Source organism: Schistocerca nitens, chromosome 1 (assembly GCF_023898315.1).
Source record: "Schistocerca nitens isolate TAMUIC-IGC-003100 chromosome 1, iqSchNite1.1, whole genome shotgun sequence".
Lineage (NCBI taxonomy): Eukaryota > Metazoa > Arthropoda > Insecta > Orthoptera > Acrididae > Schistocerca > Schistocerca nitens.
Window position 1 is genome coordinate 115,889,277 of NC_064614.1, and position 19,389 is coordinate 115,908,665.

At 36.8% G+C, this 19,389-nt stretch overlaps 1 protein-coding gene across 1 annotated transcript in view; it reads right to left on the reverse strand.

Annotated features, from left to right (window-relative positions):
* Window positions 1-17,207, reverse strand: part of LOC126242185 (protein KRTCAP2 homolog) — a 48,190-nt gene extending 30,983 nt beyond the window's left edge. The window contains exons 1-2 of the mRNA XM_049948068.1: window positions 17,071-17,207; window positions 16,807-16,961 (exon numbers count right to left, since the gene is read on the reverse strand). Of these exons, the coding sequence (XP_049804025.1) occupies window positions 16,807-16,961; window positions 17,071-17,074 (159 nt within the window). The 5' untranslated portion in view covers window positions 17,075-17,207. The remainder of the gene's footprint in view (window positions 1-16,806; window positions 16,962-17,070) is intronic.
* Between the last annotated feature and the right edge of the window lie 2,182 nt (window positions 17,208-19,389).

Below are 19,389 nucleotides of genomic sequence, written 5' to 3' on the forward strand. Positions count from 1 at the left end.
GAGATGGACTCCGGGGAGAGGTTCTAGAATGGGCCCACGGATTTGAGGAGTGACCGGAGAGCCTGCTGGATGTCTGGAATTGGGTCACTGTCACAAGGTTTGTAGGTGGATATATCTGACAGCTGGTGGAGTCCTTCTGCCAGGTAGTCCTTGCAATTCAAAACAACAGTGGTGGAGCCTTTATCCGCAGGTAGGATAATAAGGTCGGGATCAGTTTTTAGATGCAGATGTGAAATTAGTTTGCATGTTGCAGGATTTAGGGAATGATGTTGAGGCAAGATTCGAGATTAAGAAATTCTGGAAAGTTAACAGGGGGTGATTTGGGGGCAGAGGGGGTGGATCGCGGTTGGATGGAGGACTGAACTGAGTTAGGCAGCATTCAACATTGCGCTGTGGTTGAGTTTGATTGGTAGGGTTGGTGGCAAAAAAGTGTTTCCACTGTAGATACCGAGAGAAGGTCTTTAAAATGTAATGTATTGCGAATACATAGAAATAAGGATCCTTTATTGTATGATAGCGGAACAAACACTGGTAGCAGTTACTTCTGTAAAATATCTGGGAATATGCGTGCGGAACGATTTGAAGTGGAATAATCATATAAAATTAATTGTTGGTAAGGCGGGTACCAGGTTGAGATTCATTGGGAGAGTCCTTAGAAAATGTAGTCCATCAACAAAGGAGGTGGCTTACAAAACACTCGTTCGACCTATACTTGAGTATTGCTCATCAGTGTGGGATCCGTATCAGATCGGGTTGACGGAGGAGATAGAGATGATCCAAAGAAGAGCGGCGCGTTTCGTCACAGGGTTATTTGGTAACCGTGATAGCGTTACGGAGATGTTTAGCAAACTCAAGTGGCAGACTCCGCAAGAGAGGCGCTCCGCATCGCGGTGTAGCTTGCTCGCCAGGTTTCGAGAGGGTGCGTTTCTGGAGGAGGTATCGAATATATTGCTTCCCCCTACTTGTACCTCCCGAGGAGATCACGAATGTAAAATTAGAGAGATTCGAGCGCGCACGGAGGCTTTCAGACAGTCGTTCTTCCCGCGAACCATACACAACTGGAATAGAAAAGGGAGGTAATGACAGTGGCACGTAAAGTGCCCTCCGCCACACACCGTTAGGGGGCTTGCGGAGTATAAATGTAGATGTAGAACAAGTCCAGCATGATTGAATTTGAGAGTATGGGCAAAAGATGAGGCCTCTGGAAAGGACTGATCTTCCTTGGGGCTAAGGCTTCTGGAGGAAAGGTTCATGACTGTGTTTTGGGTCTGTTTGCATTCTGGATTCTGTTTGGTGGTGGGAGTGAGTTTTGGAGGGTGGGATAAATGTAGTAGGTCTCCGAGACAGGGTTTGTCATCTATGAGAGGTTGTGGAGGAGGTATGGAGGTTGTTGTAGGGTAGTGGGCAGTGGTACTCCAAGGCAGGAGTAGGAAGTGAGCAGGATGGAGAGCTTTTTGAGGTGGCATTGTGCATGTTGCTCTAGTTCCTGCAGGGCCAAAAGTTTCAGTGTGTGTTATGGGTTCCAGGAATTTGGGATTGCACAGCAGGTGAATTTTGCAGATGGAGAGAATGTACTGCAAGGAGGTTTGGTTTTGGTTGATATGGTTTTGCAGGACTGTGTTGGTGAGGGCTAAGGATTGGCAGAATCTGAATACGTGGAGGTCATTGTGGAAGGAGAGGCGGCAGCCGGAGATGCGTAACTTGAGAGTAAGGCCATTAGGGGGGATTCCGTGAGCCAAGCAACAATGCAGGAACAGTATGTGGGACTGGGTTCTGGCTAGGGATAAAGAAAATTTTTTGTATTGATGCAAAGGGAAGGAGCAAGAATGCACGTTAGTGGAAAAAATGCGAAAAATTAAGCAAATAATGTAGAATTACATCCGAAAAAATTCACAAAAATACACCCAAATGCGTGTGAATAATCACGAGAAGGATGAAACGGATGCAAAAGGGGGGAACAAGATGAAATCAGAGGGAGTCGACGATAGCGAAATGCGAAAACTCACTAAAATTCAGTGGCAGCACCAACTGATGTTTTGTGGAACTCAAAAAATGGTTAGATGTAAGTACTATATGTGTTATTCACAGGCAGCTATAAAATGACACTGCAGGCAAAATACGCCTACTGTAAAGTGCTAAATAGTTTAGATATAGCAGCTATTTTGATTTCTCTACTTATATTTTTATAGCATTGTAGATTTATAGAAAGCTTTTGACAATGTTGACCAGAATATTCTTTTGAAATTGTGAAGTTAGCACAGAGAAAATAGAGGGAAGAAAAGGTTATTTACTTACAACCTGTACAGAACGTAGGTGGCAGTTGAAGAGTCAAAGGACATGGAAGAGTAGATGTGGTTGGAAAGAAAGAAAGAAAGAAAGAGAGAGAGAAAGAGAGAGGGGGGGGGGGGTCATAGCCTATTCCTGATATTATCCAATCTGTACAATGAGCAAGCAGAAAAGAAAACTACGGAGAAATCTGAAGAGACAATTAAAAAGTCAAGGAGAAGAAATAAAATCTTTGAGGTATGTCAATGGCATTTTAATTCTGTCAAGAAACAGCTAAATCTTGGTAGAACCACTGGATGGAATGGGCAGTGTCTTGAGAAAAAGTTATAAGATGAACATGAACAAAAGTAAAACAAGCGATGCTGAATAAATTAGTTTAAGAAATGAGACACTAAATGTAGTAGGTGAGTTTTGCATTTCATGCAGCAATATAACTGACAATGACCGCAATGGAGAGGATATAAAATGCAAACTTGCTATAGCACAAAGAGCATATCTGAAGCTAAGGTCATTCCAAATCAAATCACACAGGTCATGTCACCCATCATCTCACAGTTTCGCGAAACTTTGCACATTTGCTTATATTTATAACATAAGAACTTGTGCAAAATCTTTTTGCTCTCAGACTAAAACTTTTCTTTATATTGAATTTTAAATGTAGTGATATTCTGATAACTGTGCTATGTAAGAATGTCAATGCAAAATGGTACTTATCTTCATAAATGCTCTTAGCTCAGGTGTTTATGAAGCTTTTTTTTATTTTTAAGTTAAGAGGAGCACATATTTAAGAGATATGAAATTATTTAAGCGGTATAGTTACAAAGAACATTACAAAAAAATTTAACGTGTGTCACTTTCCAATTTCCGGAAAAAGTACAGACACACTGAAAAATGTTTGTATCACATTTCTCTAACCTTATGGGAACTTTATAATTGGTCTTAAATAATTCCCAAGATAGCACACACTGTAATAAAATAAAATTGTTGACAGTTTTTCAACAAATGGACACACGAATCAATCTGAAATCACGATACTTTGTGCTGTGCGAAAATAATAATAATAATTGTTATTATTATTATTATTATTCTAAGTAAGATCATCCATACCTGACACCCACTGCTTCAAATTTTCACGAAACTACTTCTACTTGTTTGTTTCTGCATGGCAATAGTCAATGCAAACTTTCTCCGCATTTCACGTAGCTTGTAGGGAAAAAAATGGAAATTTTTTACAGACGTAAATGCCGCAACTGAAGTTTGTCATTTGGATTACATTTCTTCAGACAAAAATAATAACAATAATAATAATAATAATAATAATAATAATAATAACAGAAAGTATCTTGTTTTCAACATGTCACTGTCGTGTTTCCCCAGATGTCACAGAAGGGATGTATCTTTATTGGGAAAAATTAATAACTATTCTAGACTTATGGGAACATAGGAAATCAACTTAAGCTGTTGCAGTCAAAAAATGATTTTTAAATATGTATAACATTTTCTGACAGCTGATACAAGATTTATTTTTACCGAAACACTGATACTAGCTAAAAAAAGAAAAAGAAAAAAAAATGCAGCAGCGCCCTGAGTTTTAATAGATATTGGACGTTCATTTAACACACATCACGTCACTGTTCTGACCATTCAAATCAGATTATGCAACTGGCAACCTACAGTAAGGCTGGCTGCCTCATGAAAGTACAGAGCCAAGAGTTATAAATTTCATTGAAACATTTTCATTAACTTAATTTAGTGTGTCAACTTAGCATCTTTAAACAATAATAATTCTAGCCACACTAATGTTAATTTAAAATATACATGTTCACCAGAGATGATCCCTGAAACTATCAATGAAATTTCTCAAGAGCATTTCTGTCTTTAATCCATTGCGACAGACTATTTTCTGTTAACTTCATATCTTTTTCATTAAAGTAATACATTCTGCCTAATCATGTTGATTTAGGTACACCAATAGCACATAAAATGTTTTTCAGAGGCTCAAAAGACAAGAGTCTTATTTCTCAGGCCCCATGAATGACACTACTGATCCAGGTGGGTGGAGAAAAGGTAGTTCAACATCTCCTTTTTCATCACAGACATTTCTGATGAAGGCAAAGTCTCACTTGTCATCACATACAGCTGCTACGAAAGAATTTTGTTGAGGACAAATGCATGTCCATTGTGGGGCCTTTTCATTCAATGACAAAAATCAACAAAGGCTTTTCAGAAGAAGTTACTCTTCTAATCTCTAAAGAATCACAAGAAAGTGGTTTATAATGGTGAAAATTCCTCGTACCCGTTACTGTGCGGGTTGTCAAAAATCTCTTCGAGGTTCTTGCATAGGAAATCTACATCGACTTTCTCTAAGAAGTGAAAAAAAAAAAAAAAAAAAAATTATCAATAATAGCTTTGCAGAAATCGTAATCACCAGATGCAGTTATTTGTGCACCATTTGCTAGTTGAAGACTAGCTCTTCTCAATATATGTTTTATAGTTCGTCCCAAACAATTGCAAACAAATTTACTATGGCCAGTAGCAAAAAAGGAATGCTCAACATCAATAGAAAAATCGTTTTTGTCCTCACACAAATTTTTAAAGCTTTTTCTATTCTTGTATTGAGCTGCACATATATCAGTGAAATAACGCACTTTCTTCACTTGTGGGTAATGCTCTGCCAGCCACTTAACCACTTCTTTCTGGACAGCATTTGCAAATCCTACATCATGTTCCATCACTTATACAGCAGTGCTTCACTATTACCAAATACTTTCTTCATTTACCACATAAACACACAGGGATGGATTGTATAGCTGCTTCTTGTCCAGTGAAAACTCTTAATTTAATTCTGAATTACGAATCTGTAGTTTTCAGCAAAGTCCATTCACAGAATTGCTTTTTCTGGGGTTAGATTTTATTTTAATTATTTCGACTGACACTTAGATATAAATAAGTGTGGTTTCGTGCCTGTGATTTTGTTACCAACAAGTGTATGTATTCATCAACAGTTGCTCACTGCTTTACCAATTCTGCCCAATGACCTGTGTTTATCCACAGGCTGAACTCAATTTCTTCGTCAGCATCTCTGTAAACTAATTTCTGTTTTAATAATTTTGACAGTTTGTCATCACTGGGACTATTACCACAGTGATTAAGCATGCAGTCGTAGTTTTCAGAATCACATACAAGAAATTTTATAAGTTCATTGTATGTTTCTTCAATGTGTTCTGCATCCAAAAGCAGTTTTCAATTTTGGTGGATACCCCACGTACACATGGAATGAGTGCTGGCAGCACCAGTTAAAATACACCACTTTGGTCTTAGCGAACAAAATTTAGAAACACCAATGTTAATGTTTGGAACCTCCCATTTAAAACAAGAGTACAGTTCTCTTAATATGCAAAGGATGAGTCTTTTTTGCATATACATATTCCTCTCAATGCTAACTTTGTCTTTTCCTCGTAGTAATATTCAAATATATTCATCATTTTGGTAGAAATCACTGACAATCTAAATCACTGACAATCTTTACCACTTCATCAGCAATAACTTTCCCCTTTTTGGTTAGGAACTGATAAAATGCTCATTTTTGTTTTCAGTTTCCTTGCTTGTAGAACCACATACTTACTAACATTATGACATTATGTTTTCTTTCGACCCAGAGTGTGGAGCTAAAGTTAAAATTTGATTTTTTTTTCAGGTACTCTTACACTAGCCACTTTTTCCTTCATTAACAATATCATGGCATCAAAATCTTTGGCTTTCTTAACAATTTCATGTTGAAATTTTTTTTCTCTACGGTCTGAAGCTTCAATACTGCAATTTAATGCTTGGCATACTTTTCTTTCCAAAACATGCTTCACTTTTTCTAGATTCTTTTTGCCATATTAACCCTTGCTGTGATTTGGACTGGACTGATTTGGGGGAAGAGACCAAACAGCGAAGCCATCGGCCGTGCCCTGTCAAATGAACCGTCCCTGCATTTGCCTGAATCGATTTAGGGAAATCACAGAAAACCTAAATCAGGATGGCCGGACGCAGGATTGAACCGTCGTCCTCCTGAAAGCGAGTCCAGTGTGCTAATCACTGCGCCACCTTGCTCAGTGTGATTTGGAATGGAGCGAAGTTTTAAGGGTGAGCAACCCAAATCATGTAGTTTTATTTGCATCCTCAATACTTTGACTTTTTAGTACTGAGTAGTGAAATGTCACCTCCACGTCATCTGAAACATTTTCATTTCTATTACTGATGTCAGTATTCTGTCCACAAATCTTGTGACATGTTGTGCACTGTTTTTGACCTGATTTGACATAGATTCTTCTACCACTTAATGTTTCAGACAAAAACAAGCAAACTGACCTCAAAGATTTTTTAACGGTCTGTGTTTTTTGAAAGGGACACAACAAGTTCTTTGATGATTTTCAAAAACTTTTAAGCAATAGTATCTGTGATGTCCACATATAGTAGCACTTTATTGACCTTGTAGAAAGCTTATATCGGATTGCAGAAATATTACATCTCATTGGTCTTCACTCAGCTCTTCTACTTTTTACAGAGTTTTTACTAAAGTATAGATTGTCAAACGACATGGTGTTTTTAGTAATTTTCACATTTTCTATTGAAATTAACTGAGCAGTAATTCACTTAAAAAATACTTTATACAAGTGGAATATGGCCGCACCACTGATAGATAAAGAGCAACTGAGGCCAAATAGAGTAATTGTAGCATGCCAGTTGTTCTCAACAATGAATTTCAGCAATTGTTGCATTATTTCAAACAAACTACTGCTGCCTAAGAACACTTCTTTACCATTGTGAACAGATGATTGGCTGAACACATAAATCATATACATGGTTATTCTAAATGATGGATCCATTTTCAAAACTTCGTATTTATTCAAGTACACATCCAAAATGAACAATCTTTACACCATGAAAAGAGGAAGTTTCAAAGTTATTTTTTCCATAATGATTGATATCCATTTAATAAATGTAATAATTTGTAAATTAATTAGTTTTTAATAATCAGAAACATGATAAATGTTATAATGGCAGCAGTGATCCGGTTACGCAGATCGTTCGGAGTGGTTGGTAGAGGCGGAATGACAGCTTCCTTCACAAAACCCCACAAGAAATAATCACTGGGTGTGAGACCAGGAGATCTCGGTAGCCAGAAGTGCAGAGCCAGGTCATCAAGTCCTCCGTGACCAATCCAGTGCTCAAGAAGGGAAACATTCAAAAAGCTTCATACATCATAGTGCCAATGAGGCAGAGCTCCATCCTGTTGGAAAATGAAGTCCTGGGAATCTTCCACAACTTGAGGGAACAGCTATTGTTCCAACATGTCCAGATACGTGATTCCTGTTACAGTTCTTTCCGCAAAGTAAAATGGTTCATGAACATTTGTATGGGATACAGCACAGAACACATTGATCTTTGATGAGTCTCTTTCGTGTTGTAATGGTGAATGTGGATTATCCAAACCCCATAAGCAAACACTGTGTCTGCTGACTTTTCGACTAGGTGGAACGTGACTTCATCGCTAAAAATTACACTCTGTAGAAATGTGTCATCCTCCATTTTTGCTAGCACGTAACCACAAAATGTGAGATGCTTCTCTTTGTCATACGGGTTGAGAGCCTCCACAAGTTGTAATTGGTGGGGCTTGTACAGCAAACATCATCTCAGAACTTTCCATACAGATGGCTGAGATATTCCAAGTTCTCGGCTGGCTCTATGGGTAGATTTACTGGAACTGCGCACAAGGCTTTCTTGAATCTGTCGGACATCATCTGACACAAGTGGTCTGCCTGTGCTTTTTTTCTTTGCACACACTCCCAGTCTGTTTAAATAGCTTAAGCCAATGGCTAATGCTTTTGCGAGTTGGTGGTTGAATACCGAATTTGGTGTAAAATGCTCACTGCACTGCAATCTGCTACTTACTTTTCGTGAACTCAAGAACGCAAGAAACCTTGTACTCCACAGTTGCCATCTTACTCACAACTGACAGTGAAATGGAATGACAGCCCTATTGCCGCTTCTGAAACCCACCTGCTAAAAACTTTGAAACTTCCTCTTTTCATTGGCATAAAGCTTGTTCATTTTGGATTTGTACTTGAAGACATATGAATTTTTGAAAATGGGTCCATCATTCAGAATAACCTTGTAAATTACGCTCTTTTAAAAAATTGCTGAATTAGTAAAATGAAAGGAAATAAATTTTCACACTTTAAGTTAACTTGCCCGCCTAGAATGAGTTATATTTAAATATGCTAATTTGATACCTTTGCATATGGGGCAGTGAATGGATGAACTTACTTAAGATTACCTTCTTCCAGCACAGCATAAAATACTTTGATTTCAGATGCATGTGTCAATTAGCAGAAGACACATTAAAATTTTTTTTTAAACAAAAAGCTTACAATGCAGGGATTATTTAAGACCAAAATAATGTTCCGAGCAGGTTGGAGACACGTGATATAAGCATTTTTCCACATCCTCGCAATTTATCTGAAATCGAAAATTGACATTCATTAACTTAAAAAAAAAAATTCTTTGTAATTTTAATGCTTCAATAACTGGATATCAGTTAATTATATGCCTTACTTAGCTTCTTAAAAAAATCCAAATCAAAAGGCAGCTCGTGGTCTCGCAGTAGCGTTCTCCGCTTCCCGAGCACAGGATCCCGGGTTCGATTCCCAGAGAGGTCAGGGATTTTCACCTGCCCCGAAATGACTGGGTGTTGTTGTGTCATCACCATCATCATCATCATCATCATCATCATCATTCATCCCCATTACAGTCAGAGGAAGGCAACAGCAAACCATCTCCATTAGGACATTGCCTAGTACGGCGGTGCGGGTTTCCCACATCGTTCCCCTACACACTGTCAAGAAGCATAGGACTTCATTTCCATTGTCCATGTAGATAAGTACCATTCTGCGTTGACATTCTTGCAGAGCCCAGTTATCAGAATATCACTACATTTAAAATTAGATATAAAATAAAGTTGTTGTCCGAGACTAAAAAGATTTTACAGAAGTTCCTATGTTATCAGTATACGCAAATGTGTAAGGTTTTGTGAAAATCTGATATGAGGGTTACAAATCCTTGAATTATTGCATATTTTGGCATGGAATGACCGCCTATTTATCTGGAGTGTATGCCTGTGTGGATATGAGACAGGGACAATTAGCTGCTCACACAAGACAAATTATTTTGAAATGTGGTAACTAATGAGTAGGTACTGAATCAGACAAGAGATAAGCAACTTCTGGTGTAACTTGTGAGATTGGTAATAGAGGGAGATGTTATGCGTAAAAACAGTAAAGGGAGACCATGGAAGGAATACAGTAAGCAGGTCAACCAGATGTCAAAACATTGCAACGGGAAAGCACCACAACTCGGCTAATCACCCGAAATGATTTCCTCATTGCAATATGCCAAGAAAGCATGCAATCGCATATATTGTGATCTGTGTTTTTTCTTTTTTTGAGATAGAAAATGAAAGACAAAATTGCACTAGGATTTCTATTTCTTTTTTAATGTGTAGTCCAACATATGAATCAGAAATGGAGACGGTTAATAATGAAAATTCTGACATTCCATAAATGATGCCAATGAGATGTATACAATCATCTGATGAGGTATGAGGATAGGAAAGGTGACAGAAGATAACGATTAAACCTGGAGAATAAAAATACAAAAGGAATATGCTAAATTATTTGCACAATATTTATGGAGGGACATTTCCCAAAAAAATGGAGAAATACTATTATTATTCTACTTCATAAGAAAAGGAGCAGGATTGGAATTTTTAATAACAGCTTAAGGGATGTAAGATAATGTTGGTCAAAATTTCATCTGAGCTAGACAGAAAGAGATTTCCTGTTAGTTATGCTTGATATGTTAAGTATGTTTTAGATATTCTATTTTTAGCAGTACAACAGTGTACGCACATTTGAGAGGGTTCTCTTTGTGGCATGTGGGATGCATTCATTGTCAATGCACTTTTTGGGTGCAGTAAAGAGAGTCTGAATGGCTTCAAAGTTATTTGCTCATGACTGCAATGTTCATTATAAATGATGAAGATTATTAAAACAGTGACACAAAGAAAGAGGCAGTAAATTCCATGCTACCACTTTTTGCTCTTGCTATGAATATCATAGATTGATTTTTAACTAATAGAATAGGTCTACAAGTTCCTTGTAGGCACTGTAATCCTTTACAATATCTGAGCATGAAATATCTACAAGGGAACCATCTTTACATTTCCAAGCTGCTGTGCTTTTGTTCTCAATATTGTGGAAATTTTGGGGAAACTGTAATGGTTCCTGATCTTTCCAAATGATTGGTGTGATATCTGGCCTACTACATCAAAACTGGAATCCTCCCTGGAACAAAATCTAGCTTTATTGACACAAAAGCAATCATATGATATAACAACAATAAAATTTTAATTTCATGATACTGTATTCTGGGTGCTTTCCAAGTAAAACCACTGGGCCCTTATGGTGATTTTAATGGCTACATATCAAGGTAATTACATCCAAGTGCTTTCAGGCTGAAACTATTTGCATTTTGCAAGAAATGAAATTGCTTATTATAATTATAAATAGAAATATCTTCCTAAATGAAGTATAAGAACAAAGCATTATCCAAAATTCCAAATGTCTACTGCAGAGATGTTATAAATTAAGTATACAATTAAGTGTGGATTCCATCCTCCAGTATTCAATACAACACTGCTTTGAAAAGGTGGGTAACCTTCAACAATCACTTTGCTGCTGCTCTAGTTGTCAGTGCTGATGATAGGTGACACCAGAAGTCAGTGTACTGACTTCAAGACAAAACCAGTAGATGGCCTAAGGAAGTGAAGTAAATAAGTAAATATATGGCTTCAGACAAACCACTGGGTTGGAATGAGGTAAGTATATTACAACTGTCATAAAACTTGGTTCTGTCGTTTATCGTTTTCTTACAGTATTTACCACAAAATTGTGTTTGTTAAATTTTCTCACACATTGTTTTCTAATACATATTTTATATGTAAATGATGAAATAACTTTTTACCATTTTTGTGTGGTAAATGAAAGTGTCTTTTACTGTTGAAGTTTTACTACAGATTAGGAAATTAATGAAACAAATTATTTTCTCTACATTTTATTCCTGTCAATTATAAATTTTCACCAATCACCAGATATTTTATCTCCACCAAGTTGTATCTCAGTCCTAGGTAATTGCATTAATGAATTAAAGCCACCCAACCCAGTTGACATAATCTGCCTCTCTGAACACCATGTGACCACTGATATAGGGGAAATACGGAAGCGTCCGAACCCACCCGTCTGCTTTGACCCATGATGTCACAAATATGGCGGGAACAAAAACAAACACACACACTTTCCACAAGAAGCCTAATGACACTAACGGGACAAGTGCGGGAAATGGGGTGTTTTGGGTGGGGGGCAAACTAAATGTAAACAAATTTAGATGCCTTGCGTAGCTACAACGTGTAAGTGAAGACAGCCATGCATGAATACCCACCCACCTCCCCAGGGGTCGTAACCCCTGCAACCCATAGAAGATAAAGATGCTTCAGTAGCTGATTAGTGTTTTTTGTCTTTTTTTAAAAAAAAAAAAAAAAAAAAAAAATATCACGGGATAGAACGAACAGATCAGAAAGATAAATATAATAAACTAAAACAGAAATTGGAGGAAACAGATAATTAAAATAAGTAATAAGTGTTTTTAAATTAAAAAAAAAATAATCTCACGGGATAGAACGAACAGATCAGAAAGATAAATGTAATAAACTAAAACAGAAATTGGAGGAAACAGATAATTAAAATAAGTAATAAGTGTTTTTAAATTAAAAAAAAAAATCTCACAAGACAGAACGAACAGATCAGAAAAGTAAATAAAATAAGATAAAACAGAACTGGAGACAGCCACACTCAAACCAAACTCCGCGCCGTCATGACGTCACAAACGACAACACCCTTACGTCACGGGTCAAAGCCGACGCGTGGGATCGGACGCTTCTGTCGACCCGATATAGGAACTAGGCCTAAGCACAAAGAGAAACTCAGACAGGAGAGTACTGCAAATGTTAGAATAAGGAAAGGTTCTCGTAAAAGTATAATTAAAAATAATGTAAGTAATTTCATCAAAATATTGGGAGTTTAAAGAAAAGAATAAAATAGATGAGCTTCTGGTTTGTTTAGAAGATTTAAAAGCTGAGGATGAAATAGATATACTACGCCTGTCTGAGCATCACATTGTTACTGATATGGATAAGGTAAATGTAAGTGGATATAAGCTCTCTGCACATGTAATTAGAGAAAATATGGAGAAAGGAGGAGTTGCCATATATGTCAAAAGTTATCAGTGTGTAAAAAGTATAGAAACAAAAAAGTTTTGTGTAGAGAAACATATAGAAGCATGTGCCTGTGAGCTTAAATTAAATAAAGGCACATTTATAATTGTAACTGTATATAGGTCCCCAGCGGGAAATTTTCATCTATTTCTGAAAAATTTGGACTCCTTGTTGTGATATCTGTCAGACAGGGGGAAGCAAATTATTATTTGTGGGGACTTCAATGTAGATTCTCTGAAAGAGGGTAATAGGAAAAATGACCTTGAAGTATTACTCAGTTCTTTCAATTTGACACCCGTTATTGATTTTCCTACTCGGATGGTAAAGGATAGCAGCTCACTGATAGATAACTTCTTTATAGACCAAGATAAGTTTAACCAGATAAATGCTCAGCCTGTTGAGAATGGTCTTTCTGGTCATGGTGCACAGCTAGTTACAATATATGACATAGCTCCATTCAGCAGTACTAAACAGTCCTCCAAAGTAGTACGTTCAGTCAACGATTTAACAATTGCAAATTTCAGGGAAAGCCTACAGAAGTTAGACTGGGATGAGGTGTACCGTGAACATGATGCCAATTTAAAATATAATTTATTTCATGACACTTTTGTAAATGCATTTGAAAACTGCTTCCCCAAGAAAATAGTTAAAAACCATGTAACAAACCATGGCTTACTAAGGGTATAAAAATATCTTGTAACCGGAAATGTATCTGACAGCAAGAAAGAGTAGTGACCCAGAAACTATCAAAGATTATATTAAGAAAAGTTATTAAAAAATCCAGAAGTATGTGTATCATGTCTGAAACAACTCTGACAGTAAAATTAAAACAATTTGGAATATTATTAAAAGGGAAACAGGTCAACCGAGAGCACAGAAAGACAGTATTACATCAAATTGAATGAAAACTTTACGAACAAAAAGTCAGAAGTTGAAAATATTTTTAATAATCATTTTCTAAATGTTGTGGATATAGTAGGATCCAGGTGTTCATTAGAAGATGCTAGGCTGTTAATGGAAGAGGCCATACCTATGCAATTTGATACAACTGAAATCTCACCCACTTCTGGTGGTGGTGGGTAGTGTTTAACGTCCCGTCGACAACGAGGTCATTAGAGACGGAGCGCAAGCTCAGGTTAGGGAAGGATTGGGAAGGAAATCGGCCGTGCCCTTTCAAAGGAAACATCCCAGCATTTGCCTGAAACGATTTAGGGAAATCACGGAAAACCGAATTCAGGATGGCCGGAGACGGGATTGAACCGTCGTCCTCCCGAATGCGAGTCCAGTGTGCTAACCACTGCGCCACCTCGCTCGGTACACACCCACTTCTCCCTCTGAAATTAGGAAAATAATAAACTTGCTTAAAAGCAAAAACTCAAATGGAATTGATGGCATTTCCAGCAAAATACTAAAAGCTTGTTCTCAACAAATAAGTAAGATTCTTAGCCACCTGTGTAATAGCTCTCTGGAACAGGGCATTTTCCCTGATAGACTGAAATATGCTGTTGTTATACCTTTGCATAAAAAAGGGGATAGATCTGATGTCAATAATGACCATACAATCTCCCTTCTAACAGCTTTATCCAAAAATTTTGAGAAAGTAATGAATTCAAGAGTAGCTTCACATATCTGTAAAAATGAAGTACTAACAAAATGTCAGTTTGGTTTCCAGAAAGGTTTTTCAACAGAAAATGCCATATATGCCTTCACCAATCAAATTTTGAATGATCTGAATAACCGAACACCACCAATTGGGATTTTTTGTGATCTCTCAAAGGCTTTTGATTGTGTAAATAATGAAATCTGGTAGACAAGCTCAAGTATTGTGGCATGAGTGGGACAGTGCACAAATGGTTTAATTCGTATCTAACTGGAAGAGTGCAGAAAGTTGAAATAAGCAGTTCCCATAATATGCAAAGATCAGCACATTACTCAAACTGGGGAACTATCAAGAATGGGGTTCCACAAGGGTCAGTCTTGGGTCCTTTGTTGTTCTTAATATATATTAATGACTTGCAATTCTATATTCATGAAGAGGCAACGTTAGTTCTCTTTGCTGATGATACAAGTATAGCAATCACACCTGACAAACAAGAATTAACTGATGAAATTGTCAATAATGTCTTTCAGAAAATTACTAAGTGGTTCCTTGTAAACGGACTCTCACTGAATTCTGATAAGAAACAGTACATACAGTTCCGTACAGTAGATGGTATGACGCCATTAATAAATATAGACCTTAATCAGAAGCATATAGCTAAGGTAGAATATTCAAAATTTTTAGGTGTGTCCATTGATGAGAGATTAAATTGGAAGAAACACATTGATGATCTGCTGAAAAGTCTGAGTTCAGCTACTTATGCAATAAGGGTCATCGCAAATTTTAGTGATAAACATCTTAGTAAATTAGCTTACTATGCCTATTTTCACTCATTGCTTGCATATGGCATCATATTTAGGGGTAATTCATCACTGAGGAATAAAGTATTTATTGCACAAAAGCGTGTAATCAGAATAATAGCTGGAGTCCACCCAAGATCATCCTGCAGACAGTTATTTAAGGATCTAGGGATATTCACAGTAGCTTCTCAGTATATATACTCTCTTACGAAATTTGTTATTAACAACCACAAAATCCAATTCAAAAGTAATAGCAGTGTGCATAACTACAATACTAGGAGAAAGGATGATCTTCACTATTCAAGATTAAATCTAACTTTGGCACAGAAAGGGGTGAATTATACTGCCACTACAGTCTTCGGTCACTTAACAAATAGTATCAAAAGTCTGACAGATAACCAACAAGTATTTAAGAAGAAATTAAAAGAATTTCTGAATGACAACTCCTTCTACTCCATAGAGGAATTTTTACATATAAATTAAGAAAAAACAAAAAAATTATAAAAAAAATTAAAAAAACAAACAAAAAAAGTTGTTATATTAAATTAATTATGTTGTCAAATTAACTTAATTATGTCATGTATTGGAAAATTTGACTCGTTCCACATCATTACGAAATATCGTATTCATGATCCATGGACCTAGTATTTGTGTGTGTGTGTGTGTGTGTGTGTGTGTGTGTGTGTTAGTATAATCTAACTTCTGCACCATTTCAGTGCTGTAATGTGTTCATTGTAAATAAGTATTACAGTAGTTGTATTACCTTATAAATAAATAAAAAACTTTTTTATTTTAAATTCAGTGCATTAGTATTTGTAAAATTACTCTTAGTGTTCATTAAAAAATGACGATCATTCCACTTGGGACCTGTGGAAAGGTACATTAGCTTATTTGTTTTAATTGTAAATATTTGTCATGTATTGTTGTTTTTCTGACATGTTCCACATCCTGGAGGACCTCCTCACTACGGATCAATTGGAATGAAAGTAAATCTAATCTAATCTAATCTGTTGGAGCAGTTACTTAGCGATGAAGATGCTTGCACAAGATTGAGCACTGTGGAGGAATGTGTCAAACCAGTCTACAAACTGACAACCACAACAATAACATAAATGAGAAACTGTTCTATACGGATGCCAGTATTCAGTAAATATCACTTGCTGATCTGAAAGAAAGATATTTAAATAAGGGAACTGATAAATGCACCACTCATCAAACAGAAATGCAAGCGACACAGTATGGTACTCATGAATGCTACAAACTGTAGAAAGAGCATGCATTACACACTATGGATGATTGACTTATAACAACGACAACCTGACTTAAGGCTCACTGTAATCAAGATGCGGTTAATCCAGTCCTTGCTGGTAACCGGTGTAACACTGGTAGTGAACAAACAAATGCGTTTCATACTGGAATCACAATGGATTGTGACCAATAGCGTAAGGTGCAATCCTGAATGCATTGTTCGTATTTCTGGAAAATCGTTAAACTCTGGATAATGGGAGAGGACGTAGATCGAAAAAGATTAGGGTGGCACCACTAACTAAACTCAACAGCAGTAAAAGCTTCGGTGAAGTCACCATCCGTTGTGTTTGCATAGATAACAATATAGAACGAACACAATCATCACAATAAATTAACACTACACAATTTCTCATAGTGTATTTTTAAAATTTACTGCTATTTTCGGGTTCGATATATAGTTTCCTATGAAACAGCAATGTGGTATGTCAAAAGGATACAATCAGCAGCAGCTCGAACAGCATTGATGCAAACCAGCCTCCTACGAGTGTAAGAACCTGCGAAGAAGCTAGCCATTGACGATTCATCTGCATGCCGGAGAAGAGCAATACTGTCAACAACGAAGCAATGGCAAACGACATCCCAGAAGATACAGCTGCAACAAAGCAATTTACCATCTTTTATATCAACAATATTTACAATTCTCTTCGACAAAAACATCACTTGAGCGATATTTTTACGAATGATAAACGTTGGACTGTTACCCATTTTTATTTCTCGAAAAATAATTCACGCTGTGTTTGTTTACAACTTCCTACCGGTGTCACGACGTGGACATACGTGGGAGCAAAGTTCATAGGATCTAAGACCACCATCGGTCGTTCCACTAACAAGGACTTCCATCAACACTAAATATTGGCGACAATTACAATGCTACAAGGAAAAATACGTTTTTTTGGTAGACTAGAGTAGAGAAATGTATAAACAGTGTGGCATTAACTATTCAGGTTATGAAAAATTATGTGTACAGCGCATGCAGCGATTGGGGATAAGAAATAAATGAACAGATTTTTATATCATAAAGAACTTCCTTGCAAGAATATATAAACGAGACGGTGTTGCACACAATGAATAAACTGCGTGAGGTTGAGTTTCTTAAGCAGACTGGTACTGTGTTCGGACGAATGGAAACTCTTTTTAATTGAATTCAATTTATTGCCATCCACGTACTACGATATCTCATTATATATAGGATTTATCAAAGTAATAATTCATTAACAATTTTAGAATAATATTTTAGGTAACAAAATATTCTTATGTATAGTATGACGCCACACATAACAAAAGTCTTAATATACATTAATTAATAAAAAAAGTTTTATTATATTTGTCGAAATACAATGTAATTTAATAAGTCTATGGTATATCGTCACCTATAACACTGCTTGGAGGCGTAAAGGGGCCTGTACATGTTCAGTATTTATTTACAACACTAGTTTGTCGGACCTTCAGTATAGTGAACCGACCTCACTGTATCAAGAACATTGTCAAAAATTGTCAGTTGACAACACGATTTTACAATGTTTAGATGTCGAACACCCAAAAGAAATCGTGCACTGCAATTATAGTAGCTATACCTGGGGAACAACAGAAAACAACGAAAAGAGGAAAAGGGTCCGAGATTGGTTGAAAGGAGAAGAGACTGTTCACATGTTAATTTACTGATTGAAGTTAGGATCATGGGTTGAAAGATTTTGTAAATTATTTTTCGATGAGTATTGCATTGTACAAATTACTAGTGTTGATTGAGATAAAAATAGAGAAGAAAAATACCTTAACGAGAGAGGCAATTGCAGTCAACAGGATATTAGGAGAAACTTCGAGATGTCTGGAGACAGACAAGTCATTCTAATGCTCAAAGTTTAGTTTTGTAATATCAGCAAGCACAGTTATTATAATTCTATGGAAATCTGTGAAGCAGTTGTATTTGCCTGGCAAGACCTGTTCAAGCAGTTAACTTATAACATTTTTTACACTTTTTGAAAATTTGGTGATTTCGACAAGTAATCTAAGCTAATTTCCATATTAATGAAGTAAGCAATGTCATAGAGAAAACTCCAGTAACCATCATAAAGTGTCATATACGAAAATTACCCTTGAATAGGCCTATTAAAATTCTTTTGTGTTAAAAAGCTTGTAAAAATGGTATCTAAGATATGATATGCACAACGAAAAATCGAAAAAATTAACGGTGCGCACTAACGCCATGTGGCTGGTTCATGGATCTCTGTCAATATCTCAGTGGAGAAAATTGTCAAACTGTCAATATTTGACCTCACACGTTCGATATGTATTGAGAATACTGAAAATTTTTTGAGGTCCATCAGTACTGCTCATCAGTATTTCTAATATTGACAAGACATCAATATGTGCCCTGAGATGGTCAATATATTGACAGTTTGACAATATTATAGAACATGTGAGGGCTCCTTAAGTATCATTAGGCAGAGAGAGTGGGGGTGCCGAACAGGATTATCTCTACAATAAACAAAGACTTCAGTGTGCTTTCAGCAGTGATCTCTATATTACATTAGTATGGAGATCACTGGCTTTCAGGTATCCGACCGCGCAGTCACGCTTTTGTATCATTCGATAGTAATGAACTATTGTTCATTCACAACCGTCTCGGCTTCGATATTGGAACTTTCCTCATACCTGTTAGGGAAGTCTTCCATATTGGTGATCCCGTATCAACTGAGTAGCACTATGAATAAGTGTTTGAGTGTGACATCGATGACAAGTAGTAAACTATGAGTCCACAATGGTTACAAACAGAACTAATTTCGAGCTCTGATGTGTTTCACGTGACACCTGAGTCAACTATGCCATGAACGAACATTGCGCAGAGAACTCCTTCACACGTGGTTCCACAACCAGCCGCTCACTATCATAATATGGCTACTAGATTCACAACGATGGTCATCTTGCCTCTGATGCTGTTTCACTAAGCCACAATGATGCCATTAATGTGGGTTCACATATGCAACTAATGTGATGCCACAGCTTGTGGCTCTCTGTATTGG